The 20,108-nt window shown below is 46.6% G+C and overlaps 1 protein-coding gene across 2 annotated transcripts in view; it reads right to left on the minus strand.

The window, feature by feature from the left end:
* Positions 1-20,108, minus strand: part of PAMR1 (peptidase domain containing associated with muscle regeneration 1) — an 80,369-nt gene that overhangs the window by 29,518 nt on the left and 30,743 nt on the right. Inside the window, exons 3-5 of one of the 2 annotated variants that reach the window (XM_068988789.1) lie at positions 18,734-18,862; positions 5,725-5,839; positions 1,744-1,961 (exon numbers count right to left, since the gene is read on the minus strand). In XM_068988789.1, coding sequence (XP_068844890.1) covers positions 1,744-1,961; positions 5,725-5,839; positions 18,734-18,862 — 462 coding nt within the window. The remainder of the gene's footprint in view (positions 1-1,743; positions 1,962-5,724; positions 5,840-18,733; positions 18,863-20,108) is intronic. The other variant, XM_068988790.1, reaches the window with a different exon arrangement.

Genomic DNA, 20,108 nt, shown 5'->3' on the forward strand with positions numbered 1-20,108 from the left:
TCGAGCGCTGGCTCTGTGGAAGGCGCTGGCAAGAGACAAAGACGAAGAGAGAGCCTGCTAATCAGGACAAAGCTTTGTGAAGGAGAGTCGGCAGTGACTACAACCTGAAGCGTGATTCAGTGAGTGTCAGAAAAGAGAAAGTTCTAGAAGACATTCAGAAAAGGGCAAAGCCACAGCTCATTGGAACAAGGGAAAAAGGCTTAACAGGGCAGGAGAAATCTGACAGGGCCTCTGGGGATGGGACATGACGTGCAGGGGTGGGAAGGTGGCTTTAGGCAGGGAATAAAGAGTACAGGTGGGTCACACCAGGTGCCTGAGGAACAGGAAGACCACACAGACCAGAGTTCTCCAGGGGAGACTGAGGAAGAGACCCTCCTGACCGTTCCCTCAGTCACAGGGTCACAAGCTGGTGAGCCGCCTCTGCCCGCAACTTCTGACTGCCATGAACACCGCCAGACAGATCTCAGCCTCGACTGGCAGTGTGGCACCGAGGGGCAGGGACTGAGCCGCAGGCTGACCACAGCATAGCAGCAAAAGCCTCTGGAGCTCCCAGGCCCTGCAAGTCTGCGTAGGAGACAGGTCCTGGGAGGGAGCCAGATCACAGCTCATAGGAGCAACTGCTGGAGGCTCGGGCAGGAACGTTCTCAGGGGGACGAGGTGGAGAGGGTGGGGTGTCTGCTGGTCTTGCTGAACGGGCAAGGCTAAAGAAAGGCTGATTCCACCTCCGCCCACCTCCCTTCCTGAGACATCCATATCAGACCTTCCATAAGGGAGCTTGAATGGTCAAAAGGCCATTGCAATTTCTTAAATTCAGTTATTTGTTTCAAAAAATAAATACTTCAAGCTGGAGTTTATCTTGTAAAACCTGATGCAATCCCATCTCCAAGGAGTAGAAAAGATCTGGGGTGATTCCTTAGCACTGAGCCCATTGTTCATTTTGGCCAAATGCTACTTCCTCATATGACAAGACAGGAGGTGAAGTCAGATGCAGAGCTCCTCATAAAGTGAGTGGCATTTCCCGGGTAGTGTCAGACTTTGAACAATTATTTGAAAGATGACAAAGGAGGCTCAGGGCATGCCTGGGGCAGGGCGGCTACTGAGGGCTTCCTCTGCACCAGACACTCTTCATTTGTTCTGTCTCCCAGAGACTCCTTAACTGAGCAGGATCTAGGGTTATGCCCTTATTCACTGATTAGGAAACCCAGGCCCAGAACAGTAGAACTTGTCTAAGCCATATGGTTTAATTTGCCAGGGACCAAAGCTAACTCTCTTAACCATGAGAGGCCCTAATAGGAGCTCCAGAGCCAAACTGCACAGATCACCGAGTTCCATCTCCAGAGCTGTGCAACCACAGACAAGTGACCTGATCTATCTGTGCCACAGCAGCTTTACAAAGTAAGAATTCCTAGTTCTGGTTCTGGTGAGCGTTTCTGAAACACCCCTTGCCATTTCTCTCCACCTTCTCAACGTGCAGGTCGTTTCTGAGAACCCAGAGGGTGGGGTTTTAACAAGGCTGGGCAGGAAGGAGAGGGAAACACAGAAAGGAATGTTTATCTAGAGCGCAGCCATAAAAAGTGATATTTGGGATATTCTCTGGAGGTCCAGTGGTTAAGAATCCATGCTTCCATTGCAGCGGGCATGGATTCAATCCCTGGTCAGGGAACTAAGATTCCACATGCCACAGGGCGTGGCCAAAAAATAAACTTTAAAGTAAAATTCGACCTTTCTCTCTCTGGCCTTTACCTGTGATCTCCTCAAAGATGGCATGGAAGCCGTCGAAGTTCTTCGAGCCATCTGAGTGGAAGAGGATGTGGAGTGAAGAGCCCGTGCTTCGGATGGGAGCTGGCCGCTCGTTGCCACAGAAACGCTTGATGATCTGGCTGTCGCTGCTGTCCCCGTCGCGGACCTCAACATAGTCATATTGGCACATGTAATCAAACTCCAGGCTCAACATGACAATCCTGGAGGAGGAGAGGGTGAGAGTAGGAGGCAGGTGAGGCCCTGAAGAACCCTTCCACCCGCCCTGGGCAAGGTTGAGGCCAGATGACAAGCAGGCCTCCGGAAGAGAAGAGCTATGCCCTGATCTGATAGAACCGTGGCCCTGGAGGACTTGTGAGCAGCTACATTTCTTTCCGTGTGTGTGGGCAGGAGTACTGTGTGCAGGTGTGTGGACGCATGCCAGGTGCAGGGGGCGCCACAGTGCATTCCAAGAACCTCTGCACATACCGGCTCCTCATACAGGGGCACTTTTCCTCCCAGGCTGCCTGGCTGGTTCCTTCCTAAACTCAGCGCTCAGTTAAAATATTCTCTCCTTAAAGAGGCTTCCCTGACAACTCTTTCTAAAGGAGAGCCCTTGTTTTCATCATAATGTGTATAGACATTTTACTTTCTCATATTTATCTCCTTGATTTCATGAGTGTGTGTGCACACATGCATGCCTGTCTGCTCCCCTAGACTGCAAATTCCTTAAGGGCAGGGTGTGGCATCTGTCTTACTCCATCACTGTTTGCTTAGTGCCTGATGCAGTTCCTAGCACGTAGACACAATAAACAAATGTTGAGTACGTGACAGAATGGATACTTCAATTTTACAACTGGAGAGTGACACAGTATATGTTATCTTAAAGACCAAGCAAAGGAAAAAACTCTGCATACTCTTCTGTCTGATGGAAGGATCAGAAGATAATTATCCTCTTGGTAACAATAACTCTTGCCCCAAAGAGTAGAAACAGTAGCATCATATCAAAATTTCAGAATTGAAAGAGACATATCTTTGATTACCTTAAAGGGATCTTGGGTTTGGAAATATTGGGGTGGAGCAGATCAAACAAAGCAGAAGATAAAACCCTAAGCTCTCATCTCCAAGAGGTAAGAAAAGAGGCAGCCACACACCAAGGTAAGAGAGGAAAAGATAACGTTTCAGACGATTCCCAAGGGAATGCCTGAGTATCCGGTTCACAAAATGTACATCTGTATATTCTTCCTCACGTTCTGGAGACGCGGGAATAGAGAACTCAGAACTGCCACCTGAAAAGTTCGAACTAGGGTCACTTCCATCACCCTGGGCAAAAACTTCAAGTGCGAGAATTAGAGAACAGTCAGGATTCTGTATGCTCTTAAAGATCTTATTTAAAAAAAGGAAAGATCACTGAGTATGACTAGTGTTTATTTTTCAGAAATTTTATCACAAAATATTTTGTAAAGGAGTGTAAGTCCTACTCATCATAATGTGTGGAACATGCTATAGTAGGAAGGATCTGGCCCCCGCCAGCTCACTGCTGGCCTTGAGCAATCACTTGCTTCTCTGGGCTTTGGTATCTTAATCTGAAAAGGGGGGGTGGGGTGGGGGTGGCAAGTCCACCACCAAACCGAGATCACAGCTTTTTCTGAAACTGAAACAGGAGATACTGCAACCTGCATTTACCTTCACTCATGTGTTCACTCATTCAACACATCTATGGCAGGTCTGCGCTGTAACAGATGCTGTTCCAGGTGCTGAAAGTACAGCAACTTCCCTAGGAGACACAGTGCCTGCCCTCATGAGTTCTGATTTGAGGGACAGACAAAAAGCAAGGAAACCAGAAAACGAGGGAACTGTAGAGAGTGTTAAGTCCTAAGAAAAACAGAGCAAGTGAGAGCATGGAGAGTGACTGGGTGGGTAAGCTTTCTACATACATGGTCAAGGACATATCTGGGTAGACACTTAACTGATGAAATGGAGCCAGCCGTGTGCAGGTCATGGGGAAGGGCGGTCCAGCAGGAGAATCTGTAAGTACAAAGGCCCTGGTAGTCATGAGCATATCTGAGGAAATGAAAGGAGGCAGGGATGCTACACTGCCAGGCGGTGCATACCTGGGAGAATGGTATGAACGAAGGTCAGAGAGGAGAGCAGGAGCCGTTTTGTACGGTGAGGAGTTTGAATTTTATTCCAAGCTTGAGAGAAACCACTGGAAGGTTTCACCAACAGAATGATAAGTTGAGAGAGGATTTTAAAGGGTCACTCCAGTCACTCTGAAGAGAGGAGATGGCAGAGCCAGCAAGAGTGGAGGCAGGGAAGCCAGTTAGGCCACAAGAGAATCCAGGTAAGAGTCGGTGGCGGTTCAAAGTAGAATTTTGGTAGTAGAGACAGTGGAAAGACTTGAGATGATTTTACAGCTGAGTAAATAGATTCTCTGGTGACCTGGCTGTGGTAGGCAATGGAAAAGGGAACACCAGGGATGACGACCAGCTTTGGGGCTGGACACTAGGCTGCAGAGTATTTCCATCCTTATAACTGTCCCTGGCCAGCAGGTCCAGGTTTGCAGGGAAGAAACCTATATACTTCTGTGCCTCCCTAGGGCCCTTTCCTGGGCAGGTGATGTGCTGCTCAACCGCTCCAACATTTTGGAGTTTTGGTTGGTGGAGTTGGGGAGGTGGGGCTGATTTCATCCTGGGTCTTGGAGAAGCTCTTCAGAGGCCTCTGAGGGGACCATTTGTCCTGGTCCCTGAGTTGCTGAAAAATTAGCCTGTGGCATCCAAAACTGTCCTTATCACACTGGAAGGTCCAGCCTGGAGCCCATTCAGCAGAATGGTGTAGCCTCTCACTTGTTCCTTGAACTTCCTCTGGGAAGGTTCACTTACTGAACCTTAATCCTAACACCCCAGGACCTCAGGGAACAAGAAGACCAGCAACTAAAGGGTGGCTTTGATGAGGAGGGTTGGGAAAGGGACCTGAGTCCTGGATCCTCTCAATGTGGGGTACAGTGTTGCCCCTCCTGCACGACACACTGCCATCGAGGAGCCAGCTGACATATGGCAACATCTGGGTGCATCAATCCACCCAGAAAACACTGACTGGAAGCCTGTGCTCTAGAAGATTAGAGATCTCTATCACCACCAACGTCTCCATGAGTTAGAAAAGGGAAAAGCTAGGTGGATAACGTCCCTAGAAGTCCTGAGCTGAGTGGGCCACTCTGCTTTCCTAAAGAGGAAGAGTAGAGGTGTCTGCTAGGAGAGAGGAGAAACACTGGAAGCAGGGAGCAGATCTTTCAACTTTTTTAATGCAGGAAGGGTCTATCGAGCACCTGTCGTGTGTACCATGTCCTGTTCCAGGCTCCCGGATGCAACAGTGAACAGTTCTCACAAAGTAGGATGCACTTGTGTTATTTATCTCTAGTTACAACTGAGTCCATGGCATAAATTAAACATTTGTGTGGACCCCAGTGCTCCATAAGATGAATGGCTTATCTTCCACACAAATGAAAGAATCGGTTTATTGGTTGTGGAGGTGGTGGTTGGTTTCTGAGAACAGCAACGAAAGAAGCTGTGACAAGCATAAACCCCAATCTAGAGTACAAAGTCCTTAAAGGTTAGGCCTGGCCTTATTTCCTCCCGTTCCATAGAATGCAGCCAGTACTAAGTGAATAGGTGACCTGGTCACAGTTATGGGTGGGCAGGTTGCCCTCAGTGCTGTGTTCCATCATATTGGTGTCTTCCTGGGGTCATCGTCACCTGAGCCCCACTGTCTGCAGTCAGTGAAGGACAAGCATTTAATTGGTGGTAGTCTTACCCAAGCCTTATCCCACAAAATCACTAAGAGGTAATGGGAAAGGCTCTAATATACATTTTCTGCTTTCAAGAATAAAATGTAGATGGTTAGCCCTGATTACTAGGATCCAGGACCTTTGGTTTTGCTATTGCACTTCCTTAAACCTCAGGTTCCATAATTCTGACCCCAGCCCCTTACCTGAGTTGGATGATAAATCCAGGTTTGGCGTGAATGGTCCACTCACAGTGAGCATTCAGGGGGTAGCTCTCCAACAAAATCTGACCCTTTGGAACACGTAGAACCTGGCCACATCCTGAGAAGAGAAGATTGAGGCATGGAAATTGGAGTCAACAGGAAAGAGATGGTAAAAGGTCTCAAAGCCTCTGAGCTCACCCCACACCCCTGAAAACAGAATGGAGAAGGATATTTCTATTTCTCAAGCCCCTGGTGATATGCTTGGCAACTGGCAATGAATTATTCATTCATTTAACCCAACGGCTTGAGAAGGGAAATAGCATCATTCCAGTTTTCCAGATGGAAAATAGATAACCAGAGATTAAATAATTTGTCTAGCTAATAAGTGACAGAGCAGAGATTTAAAACCTAGCTGTGTCTGAATGTGAGGTCCAATCCACTCTCCAAGACTGCCACACACCAGCCTGCTGCCGCCACCTTACAAGGCTCAGAAAGTAGGCCCTCCCAGCAGCTCTACCTGGGACACTGTGGCCTTTGTTCAGCATCTAAATGTACGTAAGCCCCTCTGCTCTGTGTCCCCTATACACCCTCTACTCCACACACATAATCCCAAAGCAACTCCTTTTTATGTGCCTCCATCCAATTAGAAAATGTATGTATTAATTTGTTCTATGAGCAATTATGCAATAGTGAAAGCATTAGTCGCTCAGTTGTCTGACCCTTTGCTGCTCTATAGACTGTAGCCCAACAGGCTCCTCTGTCCATGGAATTCTCCAGGCCAGAATCTGGAGAGGGTAACCATTCCATTCTCCAGGGGATATTTCTGACCCAGGGATGGAACCTAGGTCTTCGGCATGGCAGGGAGATTCTTTACCATCTGAGCCACCAGGGAAGCACCTGTCTAATGCAAATACCAGAAGCTGGACATGAACTCCAACCAGTCCAACTGGAGTAGTGATTTTCAATTTTTTTTCTAGCTCCCAAGACCTTTTCTTCCCCCCCCCCCCCACCCAAACTCTTGTGAAGACCACCAATTTAACTTAAAACCAATGAATCCAAGAGGGGGTCCTGGTTGAAGTAGAAGCTGGGACCCCAAGCCCTCCATCCTCATTATCACCTTGGTCTCCTGAGTCTGTTCCAAGGAATCCCCAAGATTTGAAAAGTACAGAACAGAATCTCCATTCAATTACATCATAGATCACATCTTCTAGTGTCAAGATAAGCAGAGGTCTGTACCCTAGTTGTAGGGAAAAAATTATCTCGATCACGTAAATAAACTATATTTTCTGCCAGAGTTGGCAAAGTATGATCCATGGGCCAAATCCAGCTCACTGCCTATATTTTAAATGAAGTTTTATTGGAACAAAGCCACATACATTTTTAATGCATCGTGTAAAGTTGGTTTCCAGCCACAATGACAGACTTGAGTAGCTGCAAAACAAGACAGTAGAATCCACAAAAATGTAACTATTTACTACCCACCCCTTTATAGGAAAAGCTTATTTAACCCTATCTACACGGAACTCAGTCTGCCATCATAAACTCCAGACCTTCAAGTTGCCGTTAATGACCTCCCCCAATAAATTCCCAAGCTCAAAAGAAAACCATGAACATCAGTGCACAGTGCCTCATGGCAAGATGATGGTGGTAATATTTCTACAGGGGTAGGAATACAGCCCAAACTCTGTTTTCAATAAGCCTGAGGTCTGAGGCGTGTGATTTTTGCAAGATTAACTGCCAGGTTGCCCAAGTCATCTCATCATTAGGATGTTTATTGCTTCTATTTCTGCGTGGGAAGCATCTCTCGCCCCTTTCCACGTGAGTCTCTTGATTTGGCCGGGCCTCCATCGTCTCTCTGTGATCCCAGCCTCCTTGTATCCATCCTTTCCTCCCAACTTTCCATTCCCCACATAGCTGCCAAAGCTACCGCTTAAATACATGAATTAGGTCACATTACTCTCTCGGCTCGCCCCTCCAAAGACTGTGCCCTGTAGCTCACCTCCCCGCAGCACCCACGGCCCTGCCCTCTGTTCAGCCTCCACCACCACCCACCCAGTCCTCACTCTGAGCCAGCCACACGGCCCCCTTCCTGTCCCAACTCCAGGCTTCACACCCACTGCTCCCTTAACCTAGAAGGTTCATCCTCTTCCACGTCTCCTTCCTCTGGGAATTAAGCTCAACTGCCACTTCTTCAAAGAGGCCTTCCTGGACCACCCAGCTAAAATGGATCTTCATACTTCTGCGGTCACTGCCGTTACTTGATTTTGTCTTCTTCATGGTGGATATCGCTACTGGAAATTTTCTAACTCATTTGCTTCTCCCTTTGGTAGAGATAGCACTCCTCTAGTTTGTACACCTAGAATGGAAACCGGCCCAGAACACATGCTGCTCAATAAAGAGCTGTTGAATGAATGAACGATGGCATTGCGACAGGCCAGGGACTGGCTAAAAGGCTTACACACATTCTCTGGTTTAATCCTCACGAGAAAGCTTGGAGATAGCTGAGGTAGATGGAGAGATTGGTTTAGTTCATCCTTGGGGAGGGGGTGGATAGGAGAGAGAGGAGTGAGGAGAAAATAGGCCTGGCCCAGGAGGGACAGCCAGGCTCCTGGCGGAGTATTTACTAGTCACTCATGGACAGAGGAGCCTGGCAGGCCATGGTCCATAGGGTTGCAGAGAGTCGGACGCAACTGGAACGACTAAGCAGGCATCACACGCGCCTTAATTTCACATTTTGCACATTTACAGACAGTTCCTAAGGGAATACACTACATGCGGCTATATTTAAAATGGATAACGACCAGGTCCTACTGTATATACAGGAAATTCTGCTCAATGGTATGTGGCAGCCTGGATGGGAGGGGAGTTTGGGGGAGAATGGACACAGGTATATGTATGGCTGAGCTGCTGTGCTGTTCACCTGAAACTATCACAACATTGTTACTTGGCTATACTCCAATATAAAATAAAAAGTTAAGAAAAGAAAGCTGGGCGAATGACATTTATTTCCCCATCCCCCAGACAAGGAACCCTAAGGATGGGAGAAGTTAGGTATCCCCATGGCCCACAGCCAGGAAGTCGGAAGGTGGCAGATGACTGTTCTAACTGTGGAGCAGTGGTTGCGATGGGACGTCGGAGTCCCCTGTCAGTATGAGTCTCAATCTTAGAGTCACCGGCTGTGTGGCTTTGGGTGAGTTACAGCATCTCTCAGAACCTCACCACACTTGAGCCAAATGGGAATAAAACTGGCATCTACCCCATTCGTTTTGTGAGACGTGAATCAGATTATGCACACAGAAAGCCCTTAGCAGAAAAGCCAGCAAATGCTAGCCGTTGTTAGTTGGTGGCAGATCAGGGACTTGAACTTGAATCCGTCTAGTGCCAGCACTGGATCTGTCTTAGGGTTTCCTGACCCAGCCTTCTCCCGCACCATTTTGAAGCGGCAGGATTTCCCACCCCCATTCCCAAATACATTGAATCTTTGCCCGTCCCCCTGCCCCTCCAGCTATTGGAAATGCACGTGCCTTCTTCCTGCACACCTCACATTCCTCATCGCCCCCGTCCGCCCATCTGCTGCCCGGCTACGGAAGTGATACACTGGGTGTGAGAGACAAAAAAAGAAACCTTCCTGCACAGCCTCCGCCCCCCCCCCCCCCCCCCCAGGGACTGGCAGCTTCCCCACCACAAGGTGTTAAGTCCCAGCTCGCAGCAAACCTCCCGCATGGACCCCAAGTTAGAACCGGCAGCAGATGCTGCCAGCCAGCTTCTGGTTTCCTCCCTGGAATCAGACAGCAGTGTCACGCTCAGATCCTCTCTCCCGCTCTCAGATCCGGGGGAGCCAGCAGGCTTTGGCCAGCCCGAGGGTCTCATGATGCCTGGGGAGTACCTGGGGACCCACCCCCGATCTGGGCGCTGGCCCCTGGCCACGTGAGATGTGAGACCACTGGCTCCTGGAAACCAGGGGCTGTCCTTCAGAAACAGCCAGGATTCCCAACCACACAAAAGCCAGGACCTTCATGATGTTTCCCTTCTCACTCTGGAGGGGAGGCCAGAGTCGGCCTCAAGACAGGGTGCAAGTTCCAAGCAGCCAGAGACACAGAGGCCACTTCTCAGAAATGTGCTTTGCGGGGGTGGGGGGGGGGCAGCGGTGTGCAGTTAGTGGGCACCGGGCAAAGGAGAAGGACCCCATGCCCTCCTCACACCAAGGGCCTCCTTCAGCCCCCGTCTCACTCCCACCCCCATGGGGAGTCCGAGGAGCCGGTTGCAGGGCAGACTCACTGCACCCTCTGTCTAGGGCTGAACACAGCCAAGTGTCCCCGCCAATGAAGTGTGGCTGGCCAGCCAAGCAGGTGGTCCTGGGGCTGAAAGACGGGAGTGGCAAGGGCCCGGACGACGTGTTCGGATTCCCTGACCACGTCTGGCTGCAAGGGAAGAGGTGTGCATGTGCATGCGTGTGTGTACGTAGGAAATTTTGCCAGCCACGCCAGACTGGCCCCTGGGATCTCAAATCCTGGACTCATCTCCAACCCTGCCTCCTCCCCTATCCTTGCTGCAAACTCAAACAGGAGAGAGAGCTGGATAGACTCTGCTTCGACAGAGCTGAAAGGAAATCTTCATGAATTTCCAAACTAGAACGAGAGCTGGAAGCTTCCCAACAGCAGTGAACACCCCCAGCATTCTGACAAGTGTCCTTATCTCCAGCTGGGGGAGAAAGGAGGGAGGGGCGCTTCTGAGAAGCAGTGGATTTTTTTTTTTTTTTTTAATCTTTCCTCTTGGCTGGGGGCAGGGAGGACTAAAGAAAGAACTCTGATAGCTTCCTTTTTTTTTTGGCCATGCTTCACAACTTGCAGGATCTTAGCTGCCTGACCAGGGATTGACCCACACCCTCAGCAATGAAAGCCTGGAGTCCTAACCACTGATGCAGGCGTGTGTGGGTATGCTAAGTCACTTCAGCCACGTCTGACTCTGTGGACTGTAGCCCCCCAGGGTCCTCTGTCCAGGGGATTCTCCAGGCAAGAATACTGGAGTGGATTGCCATGCCCTCCTCCAGGGGATCTTCCCAACCCAGGGATCGAACCCATGTCTCTTATGTCTCCTGCATTGGCAAGCGGGCTCTTTAACCATTAGTGCCACCTGGGAAGCCCCTGGAAGCCAGACCAGGTCCTAATCTCAGTTCAGATTTCTCCTAGCTGTGTGAGCCCAGACAACTTCAGATTTTCCAAGCTGAGTGTCCCTCATTTGGAAATAACAGGAGTACCTACAACCATACTGTTGTTGCTGATTTATTATTTAAGGATTAAATGAGATAGTTACTGTATGTGAAGCATTTAGCACACATAAACAATAAATGGCAGCTAACACTGTCATTTTTCAAGTATTGTCTGAATCTGAGACACAAATTTGGCAAAAGAATCACAGGTGACAGCCCAGGTTCTGATCCACTGCTCCAGGTCTCCTAAGAGCCTGTTTACATCAATGGCTAAAGCTCTAAAGCCTTGAGGCCCAGGAGCCTAGACAGGGATGGCAGAACAAAAGCCTGGATGATGACATGGGAATGACCCACACACCAGACCAGAAGCAAGAAGGAAGCTGATACCGTCCATGTGATTTGGTTCATCCTACCCTGACCTGCTCATCCCTCAGACAGGCACTTGGAGTGAAGACCTCAAGGGCCTCTCACTTCAAGAAGCAGCTTAGTACAGAGGAAGGGACTGGACTTTGGGGTCCAGGTTCTGAACTGGCATCTTGGCTCTGCCACGTAACAGCTGCAGGACAGCAAGCGGTAAAGTGACTCAGCCTCTCTGAGCCTCGATGCCCTCACCTGTAAAAGGCTGGATGAGGATGAATGGTTCTTACATGAAGGTACTTAGAGCAATGTCTGGCTCATAATAAGTGATAGCTTTTAACCAGGGGCTCACGTCTTCATTAGGTTTCTAGAAATGACTTCATGGCCCACCCTGTGATCTGGCCTAATTCCAATCAATCTAATACTTTACAATGGTTGCTTAAGTGTGTGTCTCCTCCATGACACAGTTCCGTGAAAGCAAGGACCTTTGTATGTCTTGCTCACCTTTATATGCGTGAAATATGTGCTTAATTATTAACTGAATGAATGACTCTGCCAATTAAATCAAGCCTCTTCCTGCCCAATCAAACCATTTTTGCATCCTCTTCCCAATCCCATACCAAATGGTCTATCCATTCAGTTGAAACAGTTGTCCAGCAAAAATACCATCTACCACTTTATTGCAAAAAGGTTTTTCTCCCCCAGATTCATCACAATCTTCATCAAAAAAGCATACACTAACATAACCCTAATGATCCAATTCAAAAGTCAAGGACTGGGCTAGAGCAGCATAAAAAATTAGACAACTAAATATTTTTCTTTTTTCTCTGTGCTTCAGTTTGGTTGATTTCTACCAACCTGTATTTAAATTCCCTGATCCTGTCTTCCATCGTGATCAATCAGCTGTTAATCCCCTCTGATGATTTTTTAATTTCAAATATTACAATGTGTTCAGTTCTGAGATTTCCTTTTGGTTCTTATTAATGCTTTCTAAATCTATTCTCAATTTTCTCATCTCTTCATCCATTATAATTACCTTTTCCTGCAGATTCTTTAATATATTCATTTTAAAATTATTTAAAACTCCTTGTCTGAAAATTCTAATATTTGATCCCATGTGGTGTGTTTCTCTTGACTGATCCTTCTCTCGACTATTGGTCCTATTCTCTTCTTGCTTAGTCACAACAGAAAAGACATATTTTCTTTTGACTGGTAATATCTTTTCCTCTATTAGGCAGGTAGAATGAGGTACTGATCAATTTGATCAAATCAGGAAGCAAGCTGGTTTGGGGCAGGACTGAGGCTATAATCCCTCCAGAAGCATCTTGAAAGTCAAGCAGTGGGAACCTTAGAAAACTTATTTTTGATTTTGAACATTCTCCCTGCCCAACTTCCAGCACTTCCATGACTGTAAGGTCAGAAATCTTTGAGCCTGTGAGACCACTAGACTCTGAGATGACAAATTTTTGAAACTGGAAAATGACCACAATATCCCAAGATCTTCTGCTCTCTAGCCTCACCCCAGCCTCTGCTTGCTCAACAAAATTTCACCGAGAAGTCTCAGTGGATAGGGTAATCTTTGTTTGGGGGTCTTTTTTAGATGCAAGTTCAATAGGCCAGCCCATAGGCTCATCCCACGTCTGGCTGGGTCCTCCTCCTTCTCAGGCAGGCCTTCACCTGCCCTGCCCTGACCTCGGTAGCTGGCCTCAGGTAAGATGTATCCTGGATCACTTGCTCTCCTAGGAAGAGCTCTTTCCTATGGAGTTTAGTTTCTTATAGATTCTGTGTTCATAGATACGTGATGGCTTTAAAGTAAATTCTGAATTTCCCTTGATTTACAGAGTGATTTTTTGCTGTTTGAAGAGGAAGGAAGGCTTTTTTCATGTCCCTCTCCACCCAAACCAGAAGTTGAGCAATAATCAATGAGCTCTTTAATAACAAAATCATCTGCAAAAGTTCAAACGTTCATTCTCTAGAATCAAGAACTTCAGCACATAAAGTATGAAATGCTATTCACCACATATACAATACTTGTCCTGGAAAGCAGCCTCCCACGTGTCCGTGCTCAGTCGCGTCCAACTCTCTGTGACCCGTGGACTGTTGCCCGCCAGGCTCCTCTGTCCACGGAATTCTCTGGGCAAGAATACTGGGGTGGGCTGCCATTTCCTCCTCCAGAGGATCTTCCCGACCCAGGGAGCAAACCCACGTCTCCTGCATCTCCTGCATTGGCAGATGGATTCTTTACCACTGGGGCCACCCGGGAAGCCCTGATCTCCTCATGACCAGCGTATTATCCTCTTGTTTGTTAGGGAGTTCTCTTTTATTATTTTTCCTCTGTGGCCCCATGTTGATTTCCTTCCCAACAAAGAAAAGAGAAAGAGCGCCCTTCAAGGCTCTGATTTAGTAATAATACGAATAGCAGCTACCATTTACCAAGCACTTACTATGTTCCAGACTCCTTATTAAGGAATTTCATAGATAGCACTTCATTTAACCCTCACATTAATCCTTCATTAAATCCTCTGATGGGGCACTGTTATTTCCCTCATTTTGTAAATGAGGAAGCTGAGATTTACAAAGATTGGGTAGCATTGCCAAAGTCACAGAAGGAGTCATGAAACAGATTAAAATCCAGGTCTTGCAGATTAAAAGCCTGGTTTCAAGCCCAGCTGTTAACCACCACATAATACCATCCGAAGACTTGATGCTTTTGAACTGTGGTGTTGGAGAAGACTCTTGAGAGTCCCTTGGACTGCAAGGAGACCCAACCAATCCATTCTGAAGGAGATCAGCCCTGGGATTTCTTTGGAAGGACTCATGCTAAAGCTGAAACTCCAGTACTTTGCCCACCTCATGCGAAGAGTTGACTCATTGGAAAAGACTCTGATGCTGGGAGGGATTGGAGGCAGGAGGAGAAGGGGACGACAGAGGATGAAATGGCTGGATGGCATCACTGACTTGATGGACGTGAGTCTGAGTGAACTCCAGGAGTTGGTGCTGGACAGGGAGGCCTGGCGTGCTGCGATTCATGGGGGTTGCAAAGAGTCGGACACGACTGAGCAACTGAACTGCACTGAATACCATCCTCGATTTGTACCCAGGTGAGCACTGCTCCTTTCCTGGGGGTGTCAGGACACAAAAGCCCAGACTTCTGTGAGCCAGCTTTCAGTAACTCCACCCAGGCGACTCTATTCTTCCCCAGCAGTACAGCTCCAGAGATGAGTAAATCAGACTCCCAGCTTTGTGGGCCTTTTCTCTCCCTCCCCCCCCTTCCCTGCTTCCTTCTTTCTCCTTCTCTCTCTCTTTTGCTCCCTCCTTCTCTCCCTCTCTCCTTCTCCCTCTCTTTCTCACTGACTCTCAATCATTCCTGGACCAGCCAGCACAAATCGTGGTCCTCTCTGATATTCCAACCCCACATTTCGGTCACCACTGATGGCCCATTCCTCTGCTCCTCTGTGTCTATGTACAATATGACTAAGGAAATGAAAAGTATTACAGGCCTATTAAACTCTCCCCATAAGCCCTCTCTCGTCTAGGTTGCTCTCCTAACCTTCCTACCTCCCCGTGACCCTTCGGGGCCTGAAGTGTTGGCCTCACTTCGGTGCTACCTAGAAGCGTGACATCCGGGAGGCTCTCGGGCCCGCTCCTGCTCATCTCATTTAGTGGCTTAGGAACTTGATCTGCAGGCCAAGTTAAATAAACTTCACTCTGGAAGACTGCAGAGTGGTTGCACTTAAGAACTCAACTTTCCAGTTTAAGAAGCTTTGAAAGGATGCCTTGATTTTACCTTTAAAGATCAGTGCCTCTCGTTGCCAGCACCAGATCACAGTTCCTAAATATCATTCCCCACAAAAGGAACCAGAATTGGAGAAATGGCTGATTTCAGGACTTGTACATTTGAAACACTGAGGGGGTGGGGACAGTGCCAAGAAGCAAGGAAGTGCTCACAGAACGATGCAGCAAACTATATTAAAGGGACTTTGGCGGCCAATTCTGGGACAATTTAAGCATCAAAAAGAGGATGACAGGATTAAGGGGGGGAAAATGAAAATTCATGTGCTCACTGTACAGAAGAAGAGAGAGAAGACAAATGTGGGAAAATGATAATAAAGGGTGAATCCAGGTAAAGAATGAATGTAGTATTTTTTCAACTCTGTGTATTTAAAACTTATCAAAATAAAAACTTGAAGAAAAAAGGGATCACTCTTCTGAATATTCTGCGATTACTAAAGCAATCTTTCCTGGCCAGGAAAATGTGAAGAAAGTTTTCCCCTGGGCTCAGTGACCTCCAGCCCTTCTCCAGTTCTCTTGCTTAATGTAACTTGTCAATGGTTATTAATGAATCGATCACATAATGGATGTTAAGACCATAAAGAGTTGGATTAAAACCATCTGTGACGAGCATTGTCAAGGACAGTGAGCAAATAAAGGTGCTACCACGTCTGCTCAGTACTGAAAGGTCTATAATTAAAATATAAACATGCGTGATCCTTTCTGGCATTTGCCTGGCACTCCTCCTTTCTTCTAAGGTTCTATATGGCACTCAGGAAAAAGTGCCCGGGTTCTACAACGGTGTTCAGCAAGAAGCCCTCCTCCTCCAGAATTAAACGATCTGAAAGGATCACTTGGGCGCCATCTACTGGGCAAATGCTTGCACTGCCACATGGCTCCAGCACTGCCCCAGCCATGCACAGACCACCCAAGTGTTCAGCTGCCCCTGAATAGAGGCAGGCAGCATCCTGCCTGCCTAGACAGCAGGGCAGACAGTCAACAAATACTGAAATGAATTACTTCCGCCTGTGAATTCCCCTTACATGTATTTAGTATGAGCTGTAGGTGATGAGAAACTAATAACATCATATTGATGTCTTCTTATGGTCAAGTCCTGTTTCCACGAAGGTATTGTAAACTCACAGAGGGTTCCCTGTTTCCCCTGGTGACCTGCCTAGTGATCCGTAAGAAATGCTCTCTTTGTGTATGTGGCTGTGATCAGGGAAACATACACTGCATGGAATAGGGCTTTCACCGTGGAATTGAACAAGCATAACTGAACCAACACAGAATGGAACAGGAGTATGATCATTGCTTTGTTTGTTTCATAGCATTGACCATATTCTTTTTGTCTCCTCTAAATTTCAGGTTCTAACATGGCAGTGACTACATCTGTCTTGCTCATCATTGCACATAGAAGCATTCTTTCAAGAAACATTTTCTGAATGGATTGTGGTTTGTTGTTCAGTTGCTAAGTTGTGTCCAACTCTTAGCAGCCCCATGAGCTGCAGCACGCCAGGTTTCTCTGTCCTTCACTATTTTTGAATGGATGGGTAGATTTATTCATTACTTCTTTTTAATGAATGGGGGCATGCGTGCTCCACTTTGCCTGCCTAGTGGTGGTGACCCATTGCCCTGAGCCAATTCTGCTGTCTTTGAGAAAGTTTGATCCTATACATGGAAACCATCACCAATCCAGACCAAACAGACCTACACAGTCGGCTGTTGAGCTGAGGCTAAACCCAAGACTCAACCAACAGGTACTATTTGGAAAGATACATCGACAGGATTTCTTCGGGAAAATGCAGCCCTCTGTCTTTGACTTCCTGCATGCAAATATTCTTCCCCTTCTCTGCCCTGTCCTCTAAACAAACTCACTCACAGTGTTTAGAGTATTGTTCAGAAAATATTTGTATCCTTTCCTTTGAGACGGAATATACTCTCATACTTGACTGATCTGTGGCTCAGCCACGTGACTTCCTTAGAATACGAGTGAATGTGATGATACCAGAGGCCATGAATGTGGCCGTGTGTTTGGCTTGACTGCTTGCGCTTCTGTGACACACTCGAAGCAGATCACACCGCAAACTGCCCGCTGTGGTCTGAGCTCCGAACTCTAGAGTTCAACCCAGGCCAACCCAGCTGACATCAGTTAAACCCCAGCCAACTCACAGACGCATGACAGAGAAAAATACACATCTATCCTTTTGAGGTTGACTCTTATGCCGCAAAAACTGACTAATACATATGAATACTCTATCACCGCCACCTGTGAAAGCTTTAACTTAGAAATTCTACTCTCTGACCACAATACCTCTTTCATCTACATGTTCAGTGGCTTTATTACCACTAAGCCTGCTTTTCCATCTCATCGACACCTCCAGTCTCTATTTTCTTTACCAGGTTCATTTTGGTTTTGTGTCCTGCCCACGCTGGACCCCTGGACAGTCGTGTCTCTGCCAACTCTTAGGTCAACCACATGACTGCTTTTATTCTACTCTGCTACCATGCTGCCGGTGAGCATCACCCACCTGTCCAGGCTGCATCACCTACACATTAGTTCTAGCGTCAACTGGGTCCTCGGCCATGCTTGGGCATGCTTTAACTTTTTGCTAGCTGGTGCATTTCCTCATTCACCAGGTGGCTCTCCCCAAATTTTGGTTCTCTCAAGCCTCAGCTTCCCTTCCACTCTGCTATCATTAGAGACTTCATATGCTGCTTTGCAGAGAAAACAAAGCTACAGGACAAGTCCACCAGTAGGAGGTAGGTGAGACAAGGGGTCTGAAATCACACAGACCCCGAAATCCCACAGACTTAGGGGTCTTAGCTATTTTCCTTACCCTTTGCCCTAGACCCCTGAGTTTTTGCTACATGTTTGATCAGGCAAGAAATACCAATAACACTCCATCCTCTATCTCTGTGGACTGGAAATATCGTTCGTAAGAGTAAAATTAATGAGAGTCTAAAACCATCCTGATTGCTTCTAATTTAAATGGGGAACATGTAAAATAGGCTTAACAAAATAATAACAGTTTATACATTGCTCCAGATCCTGCCGCTCAGAGTGATATTCACCACTGGGTTGCTGCATGGGGGAATCTTAAACTGAGAGACAGCTTAGATTTCCACTCCATTTTCAAAGGATTATTGACACAGAGGGGAGCACTAATAAAGATTAAGCAATCCTTGGAGATCAAGCAGAACCCAGAAAGAATCCCTTTCCTGGGACAAGTGGCATGCTGACAGGTTGATGTGGGTTCCAAGAGTTGAACTCAGGATTTAAGAAGTTTTCCAATAGGAATTCATATTTAAAATGCACTACAGACAACATTTTTGAAGCCTTATTCACTGCCTGCTGACCAATGACAGCATGCAGTTGCTTCTGGAATGGACACGAGGCATGCTTGTGTGCAGAATGCTTTGGCTTCATTCAGGAGACAGGGGAAGATTTAAGAGGAGACAGAAACCTCCCGTGGCCAATTCCAAACAGACGTCCACAATCCACACCCAGCAGAAGGAAACACATCTTTGTTTCTTATAGTCTTACCTAGAAAGCCTTCTGGCCACAAGCTTTCCAGAACTCAAAGAGTCCAACAAAAGAAGCCTTAGTCCACGGCAAGGTGAGGCTTTAAAGGAGCCTGTGCTAGAGTCGGAGCTGGGTCAGGGATTACTCACGCATGCAGTCTCCTCCGTACCAGCCTGCACGGCACTCTGCACAGTAGATCCCTTTCACGTAGAAGTCGTCCAGGGTACCCCCCCAGGAGCCGTTTCGGCACGTCTTGCAGTTTTCAAAGATGGTGCAACCTGAAACATTTCCAAGCAGAGGGTGTTCGATTAAGCACATGTGGGTTCTGATGGGTTGCGTGAGAAACTGTGGACTTTGCCAGGATCTTGTCTCACCTGAGAGCATCTGGACTCAGAAAGGTGCCCTTAGGGAAAAATGCTCATCCCTAGGAAAATGCTAGAGTCACCAGCATTCAGACTGAGGAATTTAGGCGATGGTCTGAACCATCTTCCAGGTTAGCGGTTGATGGCTTGTTTTAAAACAATTTAGCTTCTGGTCATAATTATGAACTTCAATTTTCAATAAAATACAATGCTATTTAAACTTACTTTTAATCATTATGTTTTACAAAGCAAATAATATTGATGAAAATACCCCCAAATTTAAGACTGACAGCAAATGCTTATTATTACATTAAAACCAAATCTAAATTACATTCCTGTCTGTGCTAAAGGAGAAACCTCTTGCTGATTGTAAATTTTTCACATTTTTTTACAAGGATGCTTATCTCATGTATCATCAGTAACCTGAAAAGTATTATGATATATTGCGTATATTTAGTAATGACCTTCCAGATTGATTGCACATTTTGGTTCTAATTCATAATTTTTTTAAAAGTCAACACTGAGATAATTCAGAGGCCATAAAATTTACTCTTTTAAAGTGTACAATTCAGTGGGTTTTAATATATTCACAGAGTTGGGTAACCATCACCACCATCTAAATTTAGGATATTTCATCACCTCCCCCCAAAAAGGACCCCATACTTATTAGCAGTCACCCCCTGACCCTGATCCCGACCCTGATCACTGGCAACCAGTAATCTACCAGTCATTTCACATAAATGGAAACATGCCACACGCGGCCTTTCTTGTCTGGCTGTTTTCATTAGTGGCTGATGATTTAATGTAAAATGAGACAACCTGTAGTAAAAGGCAGAATACATCAATATAGGGTATTTCTTTTCTCTTTATAAAAGTATCACATATTGATTGTGGAATATTAAGAAGATTCAAACAAGCAAAAAGAATTCAATTGAAAACACATAAAATTCCATTACCCAGAGAAAATCATCTGTAACACTCTCCCTCTGTATATACACAAACTTTTTTTAAAAAATTAGGCTTATATTATACATTGCACATTCTGTTTTACTTTTTGATTTAATAAAAATAGTAAACATCTTCCCATTCCATTAAATATCCCTCTATGTCATATACTCCTATAGCCAGAGTGTGCTGCTGGAAACAGCCTTCAGTTCAGTTC

The sequence above is a fragment of the Capricornis sumatraensis genome, chromosome 16 (genome assembly GCF_032405125.1).
Source record: "Capricornis sumatraensis isolate serow.1 chromosome 16, serow.2, whole genome shotgun sequence".
In the NCBI taxonomy this organism is placed as follows: domain Eukaryota; kingdom Metazoa; phylum Chordata; class Mammalia; order Artiodactyla; family Bovidae; genus Capricornis; species Capricornis sumatraensis.